Consider the following 14398-nt stretch of genomic DNA (forward strand, 5'->3'; position numbering starts at 1 on the left):
TACTCTTCTTGGTGGACTAAAGTTGTCTGTTGTACTCTAATGGCCGCACTAGAGTTCGCACACACACTCTACAAAGTATATCGAGAAGTTGGCCCTATTACATGAATAACTTCAGGAAGTAGCAGAAAGGCATCTGACTGGCTCTCGACCTGCAACGGTAGGTACCAGCGTCTTTCTCGAGGGCGCCGTTCTTCACGCAAGATAGGCAATCTCTGCGCATGACGTATTTCCCAGTTATTTCAAGTTCCTTAAAGAGAAACACCATTCCAACCTCACTAAAGCGTCTGTATACGGTCAATACACGTGATGCTGCACGAAGAACCTGGAAACACATCGCATACGCTGATTAACTACTGACTCTGAGTTTCAACTTCTCTTGCGGTGATGAGGACCCATTCCTCAAATTCGTTTCTCGTCTAACGCGTTTTATTGAGTGGATAGGAAAGACATTACGGTTCGTATAAGAGAAAAAGGACTTTTCGTAAGCAACGTACACCGCACGAACAACTACGTATTTACGTGCTCCTGTCTCAACGCGACAACACTCCACTACGGGCTTGCTCCCCGTTCGAAAACTTTTTTTTCCTTCTCTTCGTCTCTCCATTTGAAATTGTTTTTAGTGTGCTCCTCGTATGCGCAAACATTCTACTCCTGTATTTATAGGTCCAGATCGATCATTCTCTTTGTGTTCGTGCATACGCCTTTCGTGCGATCCCTTGGCAGTGCATCATTTCGGAACACTTAAGAAGACAAGGCGATTCTACTTAAAACAAAATGAACTTGAATGGCAAAACAACGCAGTTTTAACCTCCCAAATTATATTCAGCTACCTAATTTCGTCTCGGAGCATGGGGGAGACAGAGAGAAACGGTTTTTTCATCTCCCGTCGACGCGTTTGGCACTCTCATCGCAAACTTGACGAGCTAGGCCGTGGTTTGAACAGCACGACATTCAGGAATCGTAGTTTCCGCCATCAAAACTCTTCTTCGAGTAACGTGTGTTCTTGAAGTTTCCTTTTTCAGCAAAGAAGCTCATTTATAGAAACGTCTGCGGCCTCCGCATTCGGCCGCACCTGAGAGGTACTATCGGTGCTTGTCTGGACTGCTGGTGGCTTCAAGACGCTCTGACGCCCACCTTCTACGTTTGGACAGTCGGACAATTTTACCCCCGAGGACGAGAAGCATCCCAAGACGGGACGCACGTCGCGTGTCAGGTCCAGTCTAGAGGAGACAGGAACCACACTGGACGACGCACGCACTTGAGAAACCGGACCCGAAACGCTCCCACAACTCGAAGAGGCTCTGCCTTGGAACTGGGCTCCACGGCAAACAGATTTCAGATCGCGGGCCATTTTAACGATTTCAGTCGGAAGGAAATTCCACATTTGGTTTTCGAGCGCAGCCTGCAACGCTTCGGGGTCGCCAGCTTTATAAGCATCCAGTGTCTCGCCAGCCAGCTGAAACTCTCGAGTCCCCAAAAAGTTGCTCGCGAATGCCTGTCTCACAAGCCGCAGCAGAAAGACCGGGAAAGGCGACGTTTTGCCTATGATACTTGGGAAGCTTTGAACGCTTTCAACTCGCACAAAACAATGCCGCTTGCATGCGTTTTCCCTGCAGCTCGGAGGACCGGACATGTGACGGCTTACAGGTGGTTTAATGTTGTGTGAAAGACACCGCCAGATCGGAAAGAGTATACCCTCATGCTCATTCGCGATCAATGGCCAGTCCAACTTTACATTACCAAATTGCAGTTTAGGTTTGGACCCAAAAAATGTCTTAAACATAAAACTCAGCATCCTGATGAGAGAAAGACTATTGCCTGGACTCCCCCAGACAAAGGCAAATGGTGAAACATAACTCTGGAGAGCCTGGAAGTGTTGACACGGCTTGTCTTCCGAAATAGACACCATACTACCAGGCGCCGGAACCATTCCCAACCGGTTTACGCGACGAAACCTATGTGCGTCAAACGCCGTCGCCTCGTTTAGTTTTCTCTGCCCGTTTTATTTTTTGAAACCGATTTACCTTGGAATACACAAATCGAGACGACCCGACGGCTAGACCCTCAGCACCTTTACACACACTCGAAACCGGATCAAATCTCCCTTGAGCGACTCCACTGGCACTACGGATAAGAGCTCTCTTCATTTCCTTGGACGGAGTTCCAGAGTGGATTACCGTCGCGAAAAAAGTGGTACGTGAACAAAGCGACGGCTATATCAGGAGACGGCAACGTTCCGGCACAGTGAGGCATCTGTCCCTACCACGTCGTCGGAGAGGGCGTTGTCGGCTTCGACCGCATCATCCATGGCGAGGCAGACGATGACTTTGCTCATGGTGGCGTTGTGGATTCCGTTTTGCTGGCCGAGCCTCTGGAGGACTTTTATGTGCCGATCAAGCGCCTTGAGAAGTTCCTCATGCATGCGTTCTCGTGCAAGGACGCTAATGAGGTCCCGGTAAATCTCTGATGCGTAGTGCCATTTTTCATCTTCCTCGTGGATAGACACACATTCGCTAAGAATATCCGCGGCGCCACGACAGTCACTCAGCTTTTCCTCTTTGACTTTGGCAGCCTTCCGCAGGACACGCACAGCTGCGTCACTCTTGCCGGCTAGGCGGTACCGATGAGCCGCCTCACTCTGCAGGCGAAAGAACTCGGAGAAATCCGCTTTTGGGTGCCCCGGTTGACTCGATGAATGCAGACAGGCCATCTGTAACCCAGGCAAGGGAACAGACACTCCAACGAGTGGTACGTGAAAAAAGGCGGACCAGGAGAAACGCCCGAAATACTCGAGATCTGCCGCACAACGAAAACGGTTCACCAATGCCGGGAAACATAAAACTGTGTTCAACAAAGCCTGACTCGTCACCTGCCCCAGGTGCATGTGCGGGGCTTTCATTGGGAAGTGATCCGCGGACCAGAAAAGCGTGACTCAAGTCGAAGAAACAGACCAATTATAGTGCCTAGAAATATTCTGAATAGGACTCGCAATACAGGTACTCCGGTTAGGATTGCTGTACAGCAGTCGGCTGTTTCCGTTCAAGCCGAGTTCCCAAACGTCGCAGGACCGAAAGATGTAAACTCGTCACCACCGCGCCGCACATTCCCACACTGTTGCCTGAAGACTTGTCGAACAGTAACGCGGGAGTTTTATCCAGCGGAGTTTTGCAAGGATTCGCCCCAATGACGGAGTGGGTTTCTGTACGATCTAACAGTGAAGGAAGCGCACCAACCTCGTCTCTAAAGAGGTGCAGAAGACTACCTGCTCTAGGGCGCGCGCGGCACCGAACGCATCTTGTTGCTTATCGCGAATGTCAGCGACCTTTTGCCAGCAGTGTAGCGCCTGAGGAAAAGCTTGCTCGCTACCATCTTCTTGGAAACACTCGGCAGCGGCCTTGTACTCGAGTGCCGCGATATCGTAGTCTGGAGAGAATTTGAACAAAAATACGGAGGTCTTGAGTGCCTTTTCGGCCCGTTGACGATGCTCGACGCCGTCTTCGAATTTGCGCGAACCAGGCAAGCCGTGGTCGCTGAAACCTCCCCGGCCGAACAACCCCGACATCTCGAGAACAAGACCCTACGAAAGTCTGTGGTATTGAACGCTCTTGGCGCAAAGAGCGCTTCGACGACGGAGCTCCCCACTGCACTCCACACGTCACTACCCTGCTCGGCACTCCCGCAGATTCTTCACTGCAGCTATCGCCTCGGCTCGTTTAATGTGCGACTCAAGTGAACAATTCAGAAAAACGATTTCGACGCTGCCGGAGGAACTCCGAAACGAGTTGCTAGCCGAAGAGCGAGCGCCGTCAACACATTAAAAGTAGAGGCCAGCAAGGGGTGGACAGAACGGACATCTGTGCACTCGTCCAGCATACATGAAAGCAGACTAGGCAAGAGAACACCCCTGTCGCTGCTATAGAAGCTGGTGAGGATAATCGGGGGAAGAAAACAAGCCACAAAGAGCTGTTGTAGTGAGGTGCAGTTACCGCTCCCGCAAACTTCGCACAACAACCATAGACGCACATGGGCTCTGCATCATCCGTAGATTCACAAATGGAAATTTTGTTTCAGTGGCCAGGCGAACGGGAGATTAACGGCCTGGAAATCGGAATCGTGTGTAATCACGCATGCTAGGCACAAATCGCAGCGCCGGGTGCCGGGCTCTGAGTGACACGGAAAAGTACGAAGTCAGCCGTCGAAACAGACTCACTAATCACCAGTGTGGATTGAAGCCGCTGGAGAGAGCGGCACATTTCTGTGGTCAATATTACGTGCATTCTGATGCATCTTTTAATGCCATCGACCGGGGTCCCGCTGTCTTGTTCACAAAAATGCATGCCGCGGGAGACACGGTCGTTGCCTGAGAGCTGGTTGATCCACCCTTAGTCGCAGTTCACTCAAACTCGGTTGGGCACAAGTTTTCAGCTGCGATACAACACAGAAACCGCAGGAACTCCAGTTCGAGTTGAAAAACATGCACTGAAAAGAAGCGCATCCTATAGCCGCGCCAACTATTGTTTTAAAATCGGAATCTGCACACCCACCTGTTGCCTTCGCAGGTGACACTGCCACTAAGAGGTTTGTCTGAGTCCAGCTTTCACCATCAGACATCTGGCATGTTTCCTTAATAATTCTTTCTTAACTGCGCCCTGCGTATCCCCAATCCTCATGCAAACGACGGTGAAAGTGCCGGTGACTCTAGATGTGTAAGAGGACGCAGCCGTTTAGAGAAAATATGTTGTCCGACGTGCCACACCGCTTTCTGGGCACCAGTACCCAGACTACCTGTGTTCCATTGAATCGGAATCCACCAGATTTTTCCAGAGTTTCTCCAGGGAAAACGCCATGATCTTTATTTTCGAGTGGAGCACATAACCCTTTTGTGTACACGGTGTCCTCAAACCTTTGGCTGCTGCCAGAATCCCTGTTTAAACAGTACAATGGTGAAAATTGGCTCTCGAGGAGGGTTAGGCTCTCGCTGCCGCACCGTTTGGCAAGCCATTTCTTCCACTTCTTTAAGACGTGCGCCCGTGAAGGACGCAAAAAGAATTTCTTCACGGTGGAATAGTTGTGGAGTTTCGTCAGGGCGACATCTATTTGAGAGGGAATTTTTGCCGCTGGAGCGCAGTCCCAGCGGAGTGGTGGCACACCAGCAACGCAGACCCGGTCAGGCCTTCCCGCCGATGAGAGGCTGCAGAGGCACTTGGAGCTTTTGGTAGTATCTGGAATTTCGTGTTTTCTTTGTTGTGTGAAGCTTCCCGTGTTCCGTTTTTTGTGTTAACAGCCTTTCTGTTGTGTATACTTCGGGCACAGTTTCAGCGCTCGATCGTGGCATCAGTCTCGGCGCTCTCGCAGCTCACGCCTGGGCGCCGTGCCCTTTCCTATATTCGACTGTTGTTTTATGGTGGAAAGATATCCCTCCGTTTTTGTCGGGAACTTTTGCCCAGCAGATGTCTTCATTTCTCCGTGGCGCGCCTAATTTTGAAAAGAGAATGGCTGACAAACGATCCTTCAGGAATTCAAAGCTCGAAACTGCGTAGTCCTCAACGCGAATGCCTCTCGCAGGAGCTGCCCACCCACCTGCTCCGACAGGTTTCTGTGCTGCGCCACTTCAAGATGATAGACACTTGGCATCCGTCATTAACATAGGGGGCTGAAAGGCAGTTTTAAGTGCAGTATCTATGCTTGCGGTCGTATTCACTTTCTCAAAAGGTGCCTGGCCAGCAGGAGCCAGATCCGTGCACATACGATACCGACTGCTGGAGAGCGGTCCGGGTTCGCCCTGTTGTCATTTTTCCGGAACGACGGCGAGCTACAACTCTCTAGCAGCCCCACACGGTTGAGCCTTCTCGCTGGGCTGGGGATCCAGCGGACTTCAGCGGTCAGGCGCTCCGAACGGCTGTCGCCTTATTTGCGGCTATGAATCGATACGTTGGTTCGATTTGCCTGGTTCTTTAGGCCCGTCAGTTCCGCCGAGCAATTCGTTGCGAAGAGGCTCTTCGGCGCCAGAGGAGAGAACGTCTACGTTTTAATTGTGGAAATCTGTCTCATTTTCGCACTGCGAAGACCCGGGGACTGTCAAAAGGTATATGGAACCGTCGTTCCTGGGATTTTTTCGTTTCCTCTCGCTGAGAGGAGCGGCCTCGTCGTTTAAGCTTACCTCCGAAAAAAAACGACGTACCGCTGGATCGGGGGCCGTGACTCCAACAGCATGACTCAAACTACATGTATGGTGATTCCATTTGAGTTGTCAATTTCCCTGCACTGTCAAGTGAGCAAGAAGGCCAACAACGTGCTCGGGAAAACCGAGCAGGTATCCACCGCAGACTCGGGCAGAGACGCCCCACTCTAGGGGGTCGCGTGGAAACTGAATCGCCTGAGCTTGCCCGGTTTTAATTTTTTTACCCCTAAATGCCGTGCAGTCAGATAGACAGGCTTTTGGTTCACTCTCCTGCGCCAGAGTTGGCCTCGCCCCTCGGGACCCGCCGGGCGCCGTGTCCCTCCCGGAGGTCCGGATCGGCCGTTCGTCGGCCATTCGTTTTGTTTCAAAGTTTGTCAAGTCTACCCTTCCCGCGACTTCATTCGTCTTTGAATTTTTTTCCGTCAAGCCGTGGGCGTGAAGTCCTCCAAGCCACGGTTTTTCCTTTCCCCTCGGTTCGTGCACGCAGGAGGCCGTTCAAAGACGAGTGGCACCCTGCGGATACTGGGTCCTATTCTTCCTTGTGAAACACTGCGTTTTAAGTGAAGAAGAGCGCGTTCTGTAGGAATGCGTGTGGTTTCGTATCGGGTCATCTTTTTATGTCGACATGCATGTAAAATCACCCCTGCCACCAGTGAGTCCGCTTGTGGGTGTGTGTGCAGAAACGAGAACCCATTTGAGCTGTCATGTATGCTGATCGGTTCTTGCTTGTTGTCAAGATATCGCTGTCGCGGCTAGGCGGAACCCTTCCTCAAGAGGTCCCGCAGCAGAGTTCTTTTTTGCGGACTGAACGGATGTGTGGTGCTGTGAGTATCGATTGAAGCTCGTCTCTTTCCCGTAAGCGGTCCGATTGTTCCCCGTTTTTTTCAGATCGACGCCTTGACACCTTTTAGGCCGTTGGGAGTCGCACTGTTGTGTGGCGTTCGACGCGCCGTCACTTGTGACGGACCTCTGGACAACATTTCCATGTATATATTAGGTATAGGTAAAACAGACTTCCTCGGCTTTCCCGCTACAACTTTGTTTCCAGTATTCTTTTCACCGTTTCTCCTCGAAACCGAGTTTTCTCTTCAGGTTCTAGGTTGCGCGCCACTTTGCAATCTGTTGTGTCCACCCAAGAAATCGTCCGTTCTCGTCCCCGTTACTGCTCCCGGCTCGCCCTGCGTGTGGCGTGCGATCGTGTGCCCTTTCTGGCCTCACGTGTTGCCCGTATATACGGCGGATAAAAAGAGGCGTGACTAGCAGCGAAAACGTCAATTGTCCTGCCTGCGCGGCTCCTCTCGGTGGAGGCAGGCCCGTCTTTCTCATGTTTCGGACCCTGTCGGCACCTTCCGGTCCCTGCACACTGTGAGTCGTTCGCCGGCGCCGAGAAGGCTTGGCGCACATGAGCCTCAAGAAGAGAGAGGAAGGTGAACTTGGTTCGGCATGCGCCTTGGATCCTAGACTGCGTCGCTTCGGTTGCTTGCCTTGTCCCGCTCAACATGGCTGCTGCATCCCCGCCGGCGCAGCCGCTGGGCGCCACGTCGCCCTGCACCTTCTCTCCGCCTTGCTCTTTTTCACCCTCTGATACCTGCTCAGTTTTCTTCGCGACTCCTTCTCGAGCCGTGTCGGCGGTGCCGGAGTTGCCCGCGACCTCCTCGGCGCAGTTGCCGGAACGCACCCGGCTGAGGAACCGCAGCATCCAGAGTGCCTCGACCACGGAAGCAAGTCCGTTTGTGGACTCTGCGTCACTGTTTCCGGAGAGCCTGTCTGAGGCCCCGAAAGCGGTCTCGGTCGACGGCGAAAGCAGGCGAACGCGGGAGCGAAGAAGGAAGTCTCGCTCACTTCTCGCTGCTGCGGAGGAGACTCCTGAGGCCACAGCCGCCTCGCCGAACGGTTCTTCTTCGGAAATCAGTGACGAGGCATCGACCTTTGTGCTCACCCCCGCGACTGCCTCCTTGGCCCCTGCGGCTCTCCCCCCGTTCATGACTGAGCGGTCTGACCCGACAGAAAAGAAGTACGAAGCCCAGAACATGCAGGTGACGGCTGTGGAGCCCGTGGGCCTGGCACCGAGGTCCGCGAGCAGGTCGGAACTTGGAGATGCGGAGTCTCTGAGTGCTGGAAAATCTGGACTCCAGGGCGAGTCTGCGGCTCCGACGGCCGCGCTCGAGGCGGACGCCGGCGAAACCCGTTTAGAGACAGGGCTGGCGGGAGAGCCTGTGAACTCCAGCAGCGAAGGTGTCGGATACGGTGGAGACGAACAGACCGTTGCGGGAGAGACACGAGAGCCGGGAACCGCCGAGGAGAAGCTCGGGGATCTGAAGCCAGAGGTGAGGCCACGCTTCCACGCATACGCCGAACAGGACGTGTGTGCATGGGCGACATCGATGCTTGCGCGGAAGGAACTGCGGAAGCTGAAGGCGGCTGCCGTGAAGCTTGAGGGCGACCGCATGCCTCGCAGCGACGTCGTCGGACTGTACTTCAAGAAACACCGACCCTGCTGGTCGGTCGACTACCACACGCGACAGGGGAAGCGGAAAACGGTCGAGTTCTTCGTTCCGGACCTTTCGCGGGAGACCATCGAACTCGTCCTCGTTCATGCAATCGAGTGTCGCAAGTACATGCCGCGCCGCTTCGACCAGGCACCCGCTTTCGTCCCGGAGCCGGACGACACAACCTCGGGCATGCCCTACCGATACGGCGCCCGACTGCTGAGTCCGAAGGTCCTCGCGTGGATCGTGGAAAACACAAACGGCTCGGGTCGCACTTCTCAGCATGGGCATGGCCAAAGTCGCCGCCTTGAAGGTGACAAGGTCGGGGAGGGCGATGCCGGCGCGCAGCTGCTCTCCGGTCCAGCTGGGATAGACGCCTTCGGGTCTCGGAGTCCCCGCGCGGGCTTCGCGCGCCAGCGAGACAACAACTCTCGTCGCCAGGGCAAAGCCTCAGGCTGCCGTCCCGGCGCAGACCTCGCCACCTCCAGTGAAGAGAAGGCCACTCGCGAAGGCGAAACGGAACTTCCTGGCGGATCCGCGGGTCCTGGCTCTGTCCCTGCGGGCACCGCCTACGGGGACTATGCGAGACAGTTGCCCTCAGAAGGGTACCAGACTCCCCCGACCATGGAGGGCCGGATGACCCCTGCCGGGCTACTCTCGGGCCAGGAGTTCGGTCACGGACAAGGCATGCAAGGTGCGGGCGTGATGTGGCGCGACGACCCGCGCCAGGCTCTCCAGGCCATGCCTCAACCGCTGAATTTGGCGCCGCATGCAACTCCGTTCATGTCGCGTGCTGGCGGTTTATATGACCAGCGGGAGGCGTCTGTGGAGCCGGGGCGCGACGTCTATCCCGTGCACTATCCAACGCCATACGCGTACGGGCCTGGGATCCCAGCTGACGCTGGGGCGCCTTCGGTAAGTGTAAAAACGCGTTGCCAAGAAAAGGAGACAATCCACTGCATGCAGGTGTATTGCTACGCTTCGCGCCTTTGGTGAAAACAGTCGTGTCAAGATACAGACAGTTTACATCAGGACAGAAGACTTTACGAGAAAAACAGGTCCTTTCGTCTCTCTGCTTGCTTGTCTCTCAGGCAGGACCAGGCCCATATCCTCACCAGTTCCCGAGTGGCGGCGCCGGGTACGTTGTGAACGGGCGAGTTCCGGACTCTGCAGACCACGAGGCACACTCTCCGCGATCGCCGGAGTCGTACTGGGGCCCCCAGGCTGGCAGCCAGGGCGCCGAGGACAAGGACTGCCAAGTCGTCGGGTGCATGCTGCCGAACGGATCGGAGATGGCGATGCGACGCATGGAGAGCTATGTGGGCGACAGAGACAATTTGAGGGGCAGTGCCGCTTTCGCCGGGGACGGGCGAACCCAGGCCGAGGGGCTGAGCCCCCAGTGTGAACCGAACGCAAAAAGGCGGAGGCTCCAGGCAGGGGGAGACGGATCGAATGGCGGCCTCGAGGCGAGTGGCCCGGAAAGGCCGTTTCCTGGATCCCAGATGTTGCAGCCGTCTGATGAGTGGGCGCGAAACGGCCAACGAGCGTTTGCCGTTCAACCTGGAACCGGCGGCAGGACCTTCATGAACGGTGGGTTTCGGCAGCCCGGTCCGGAGGATGCCAGGCAACCTCTGTTGCTGTCGTCAGCCCCGTACTCTCCTCCCTCTGTGTTCCCTGCGGCTCCGCCACACCTTTCGCATGCAGTCCGCCTGCCACCGGGCTCCTCAGACGCGGCTCATCGAACGCCGATGTCGGGGGCTGCTGGTTGCGCGTCTCCAGTTGCGTCAGCCTTCAGAAAGGAAGCCGAGGCTTCCGAATGGCCCTCAAACGAGGTCTACGGGAGCCCGCAGGCTTTTCCCGATAAAGCGAATGCCTTCGCGAAGGGCGTGACGCTTCCGAGGAGACAGTCCTTCGCCTTCAGCGACGCGGGCCTCCCCACGCCGACAACATCTCCCCACCATGGTTCCTACTGCGCATCGACAATCGCGTCTTCTTCTCCCAAGTCGGCGTCTCCCGTTTCTCAAAGTGGCTGCTTTCCTTGCGATTTCTACCCTGCAACTGCTCACTACTCTGGTCCAGGAGTCGAGACACCCTCGGATGTCTCGAGTTTCGTTCCGGCACCTGCGGAGACGGCCGAACAGCAGATCCACGGCGCAGGACAAGCCGCTGTCAAGACCCCAGAATCTGGTATGTGACTCAGGCCCGATTCTGTGGTTCGTGGAAGAAGAATCTTCAGTTGCAACTTGCACGGGGTGTGTGTGGATGTATGGACTGGATCGAGAACACTCTGTTGTCATTTCCCAGTTGCTGCATCCATCGGAGCATCCCGTACGGCCACACAGAATCGCTGTCCTTTCCTGCCTCATGTTTGCGTGAGGCAACGCAGCTGACGGGGAAGTCCCAGTGTGTGTGTCCGACGCGTAGCTCTGTGCGGCTGCATGTCCTCCCGTAGCATACTTCGTGTCGACGCATTCCTTTGTTCCGACGTTTGCTTGCTTCCTCAGGTCTTCACATGCCGTCTTCTGGTTGGCCACAGCAAGCGTCAGTTCCGGGGGCTCATGGCGCGGAGTTCTACGCCTCTCGAGCCTTCGCGAACGGAGCGCATGCACCCAGTCTGTCGCTGAGGCCTTCGTGGCGGTACCCTGGCGGCGAGCGCAGCGAAGGCGATCTGACAACTCAGGAGCAAAATGCTCCTGCGGGCGCTTCTCCTTCGTCTCCGGTCTGGAGCGGCAACACTGGTGTCTGCACCACAGAAGGCTGCGGCGTTTGGCTGGAGAACAGACAAGCCGCTGGGTCTGTGGAGGGAGCGGCGGATCCGGGAGTCCAGGGCAGTGCCTGCATGCAGGGCAAACCCCAGGAAGGCGGGCGCTGTTCACCGGAGCCGGCGCTTGGAGTGCGTCGGCCTGCGGAGTTCGCTGGAGCTCCCGTGGGGGCCTGTCGAGCCGTAGAAGACAGAACGATGACGGGTGAGCGGGGAGCATGGGGCAATGAGGCCAGGCGGGAGACAGTCACAGGCGACCAGGAGTGCTGTGGAGACCAGGCGCGAGACCCAATGGTGTTCAGTCATATGGGGAGCAGAGCCGAACTGTCGGGCTTCGATGACGGCTCCGAGCTGCCTCCCGCCTCGCCTCTGAACGAGTGCATGCACCCTCTGGGGAAACCGGGGTCCAGGATTTTCCCCGAGTTCGGTGCATGGCCTGGGAGCCCCCCCCACGAGGGCAGTTTTGTGCAGGAGTTCGACATCTTCAAGGAGAACGGCGAAGGCGCCGCAGGCGCCGTCGACGACGCGATGGCTCTGTGGCCGAACGGCGGAGCCTTCGGACAGCGCACAGACCCACTGGCGCACGAAGAAGAGAAGGAGGGGGAACTGTGGAAAGGTCAGCCGACGCCGTTCTGCAGCTCGCCAGCCCTCTGGTGTGTCTGTCCTGTCGAGCACACGAGAGAGTTCGACGTCATGGATATGGTGACGCTCCCCGACTTGAGTCACACGGCCGGTCCGGTCTCGCGGCCGCTTCCGAACGCGCCGCTGTGCGGCGGATGCGTGGTGGCCGGTGTCGGGGAGGCACAAGCAGGGGATGGCGAGAGCAAGCAAGGCGCTAAGCTCGCGCCGGACTCGCAGCACCTGCATGGAGGCGCGGCGAATCCCGGCGCAGTGGGGAAGCTCGTTACGGACGAAACGGCGCAGACAAGCGGCCGAGAGCAGCATCCCGGGGAAGGAGACAGTACGGAACAGAGGCTGTCTGGTCTAGCAGCGCGTGCGACACCGCAGCGAGAAACCAAGAGACCAGGACCGAGTAGAAGGACAGAAGGGGAGTTGTGAGAGGTCAGGGGGACTGTGCGCGCGAAGACAGATTTAAGTGACAGCGTCAGGCAGCGAGAATGAATGACTCTGGAGGCGCTGAAGAGGCGCAGGACAGACATGAGGCGCCTGCGTTGGGCTTGCTGGAGCGCGCGCGAGGCAAAGCAGGATAGAGCCGTCGCTGACACACCAGCGTGCGTTCCTAGATGTCTCTGCTGGGCGGCAGGCTTCTTGCTCCCTTTCTCCTTGATGATGTGTAGAATGACGGCTTACCCTCTGCGCGTACTTTCGCGGTGCACAGGACGCTCGGGATCTGGTCGCGCTGGCCGTCTGTGCGGTGCTCCACATCCTTTTTTAAGGAACGAGAAAGAGGCAGCGAGTCAAGCGACGTCAGGTGTGTGGGATGTCTTCACGTACTGCGACGAGGACTAGTCTACCGGGCAGACACAAGAGAGGCCGCGGCCGACGCTTTTGTTCGTCACAGAACGCCATGGCTCGAATGTTTCGACAGGAAACGGCACTCTGAACTGCCGCTTCGGGGCAACGGGGCTGGGAAGGAAGGTGACAGCTGTTTCGTTGCAGAGCCTAGACATACCACACAGCGTTTTTTGAGTCGAATCGACTTCGTGACACGACACCCGAGAACGCGAGAGGAGAGCCGATCGAAGAGCGCCGAGCCTCCTCAGGCGGTTTTTCTTTAGAACAGTGCGTCGTTCTGGCGAATGGTTAACAGATCGTTTCTTCTGGCGCTTGGTATATGTGTGAGGTGGAGAAAGTGAAGAACGCATTTTGCGGCTGGAGGGGCAGTTTCCCCCAAGGTTTGGCCGCAGGCAGTTCTGCGACAGTTTGTACACAGTTGCACTAGGAGAGAATTCGCTCCGATGTTGGGCGCGGACTCTCACTGGACAAGCGGTGCGCCACCAGTGTCACTTGTCGAGTCTTGTCAATGGAAAGGTATCTCGTGGCGAGGAATTTGAATCTTTTCGCCTTTTCGATTTCCGTACGTGTCTTCACGGGAAGTCGCGTCCCCAGCGGAAAAAGTCTGTGCTCGCCCATGCGCATATTTAGTTCTTCCTGGCGCCTACGGACAGCCAAGTTTTTTGAGGCAGCGGGCGCCTCTGCGCATCTGTGCTTCCGTAGTATGTCACTGTGTGGCGCACGCGCGCCTTCCGTGTAACAGTTTTTTATCCGTAAAGTAGGACGGATCTTTGCTATGTTTTCGTTCTTTGTCATTCATTTTGAAGGTGGACTCTGTCATATCCGAGACACAAAACAGTTGTCATTCCTTGTAGAATCAGTTCGCCACCCTCGCGGTCGCGCGGGACGGAGAAACCTTGTCCAGAAAATAGATCACTTCACAGCTTCTCCGAGTTCCACTTCAGCGCGCGGAAACCCGTAGTAGCATTTAGGCTTCTCACTTGAAAGTGTACTTCAGCATGACACCACACAAGAGACTAGAAACACCATGCAAATACGATATGGTGAGACCGCTGTGATGCTGCAGCGCGACATCGAGCCGACGATACAATCCGAGGAGAAGAACTCCCAAATTATCTGACCGGGCACCCCGGCGTCTGCGCCTGAGAAAGCTGCAGTTCTCATTGCATAAAATCTGCCAACATGCTTGTTCGGTGATGGACTGTTTCCAAGGAAACCTTCCTCAGGGACTCGGCAGTACACAAGAACTTGCAGGACACGAGGATGGATACCACTACAGGTTCAGACTTACTGTCCACGAGAGAGGAGAGCAAATGTGCCGCAAGTGGCTTTTTCTGCATCGTCAACGATAGTTACGCTGTAACGTATCCACCAGGAGCGAGCTTTTCGTCCTGGACGTAGGGTTTGCCTTCACCAGAAATGAGGCTGAGAGGAGAGGCAGACGGAACATAAATGAAGCTTCTTTCCTGCAAGAGCCAGATGAAGCAACGG

General features: G+C 55.8%; 2 protein-coding genes across 2 annotated transcripts; one reads left to right on the forward strand and one right to left on the reverse strand.

Moving 5' to 3' along the window:
- Positions 1 to 224: 224 nt before the first annotated feature.
- Positions 225 to 4288, reverse strand: TGME49_320690 (gamma-soluble NSF attachment protein, putative). Its single transcript, XM_018783006.1, has 3 exons — positions 3263 to 4288; positions 2264 to 2710; positions 225 to 1495 (listed from the first exon to the last, which is right to left on the reverse strand). Exons 1-3 carry the CDS (start codon positions 3560 to 3562, stop codon positions 1019 to 1021), a joined length of 1224 nt encoding a protein of 407 aa, XP_018638079.1. The 5' UTR covers positions 3563 to 4288; the 3' UTR covers positions 225 to 1018.
- Positions 4289 to 4525: 237 nt separating this feature from the next.
- AP2IV2 (AP2 domain transcription factor AP2IV-2) lies at positions 4526 to 13758 on the forward strand. Its single transcript, XM_002369883.2, has 3 exons — positions 4526 to 9585; positions 9762 to 10857; positions 11175 to 13758. The coding sequence occupies exons 1-3, from the start codon at positions 7681 to 7683 to the stop codon at positions 12488 to 12490; spliced, it is 4317 nt and encodes a 1438-aa protein (XP_002369924.1). The 5' UTR covers positions 4526 to 7680; the 3' UTR covers positions 12491 to 13758.
- The last annotated feature ends 640 nt before the right edge of the window (positions 13759 to 14398 follow it).

This window comes from Toxoplasma gondii, chromosome IV (genome assembly GCF_000006565.2).
Source record: "Toxoplasma gondii ME49 chromosome IV, whole genome shotgun sequence".
Classification (NCBI taxonomy): Eukaryota; Apicomplexa; class Conoidasida; order Eucoccidiorida; family Sarcocystidae; genus Toxoplasma; species Toxoplasma gondii.

What these genes read in the sequence shown, in the direction of transcription:
- TGME49_320690 (XM_018783006.1), bottom strand. Translation starts at nt 3,562, where the DNA reads ATGTCGGGGTTGTTCGGCCGGGGAGGTTTCAGCGACCACGGCTTGCCT. An exon ending in CCGCGCGCGCCCTAGAGCAG is followed by an intron (nt 2,711 to 3,262) that starts GTAGTCTTCTGC and finishes CCTGGGTTACAG; the next exon opens with ATGGCCTGTCTGCATTCATC. An exon ending in ACGCCCTCTCCGACGACGTG is followed by an intron (nt 1,496 to 2,263) that starts GTAGGGACAGAT and finishes CTTGTGAGACAG; the next exon opens with GCATTCGCGAGCAACTTTTT.
- AP2IV2 (XM_002369883.2), top strand. Translation starts at nt 7,681, where the DNA reads ATGGCTGCTGCATCCCCGCCGGCGCAGCCGCTGGGCGCCACGTCGCCC. An exon ending in CTGACGCTGGGGCGCCTTCG is followed by an intron (nt 9,586 to 9,761) that starts GTAAGTGTAAAA and finishes CTTGTCTCTCAG; the next exon opens with GCAGGACCAGGCCCATATCC. An exon ending in TGTCAAGACCCCAGAATCTG is followed by an intron (nt 10,858 to 11,174) that starts GTATGTGACTCA and finishes TTGCTTCCTCAG; the next exon opens with GTCTTCACATGCCGTCTTCT.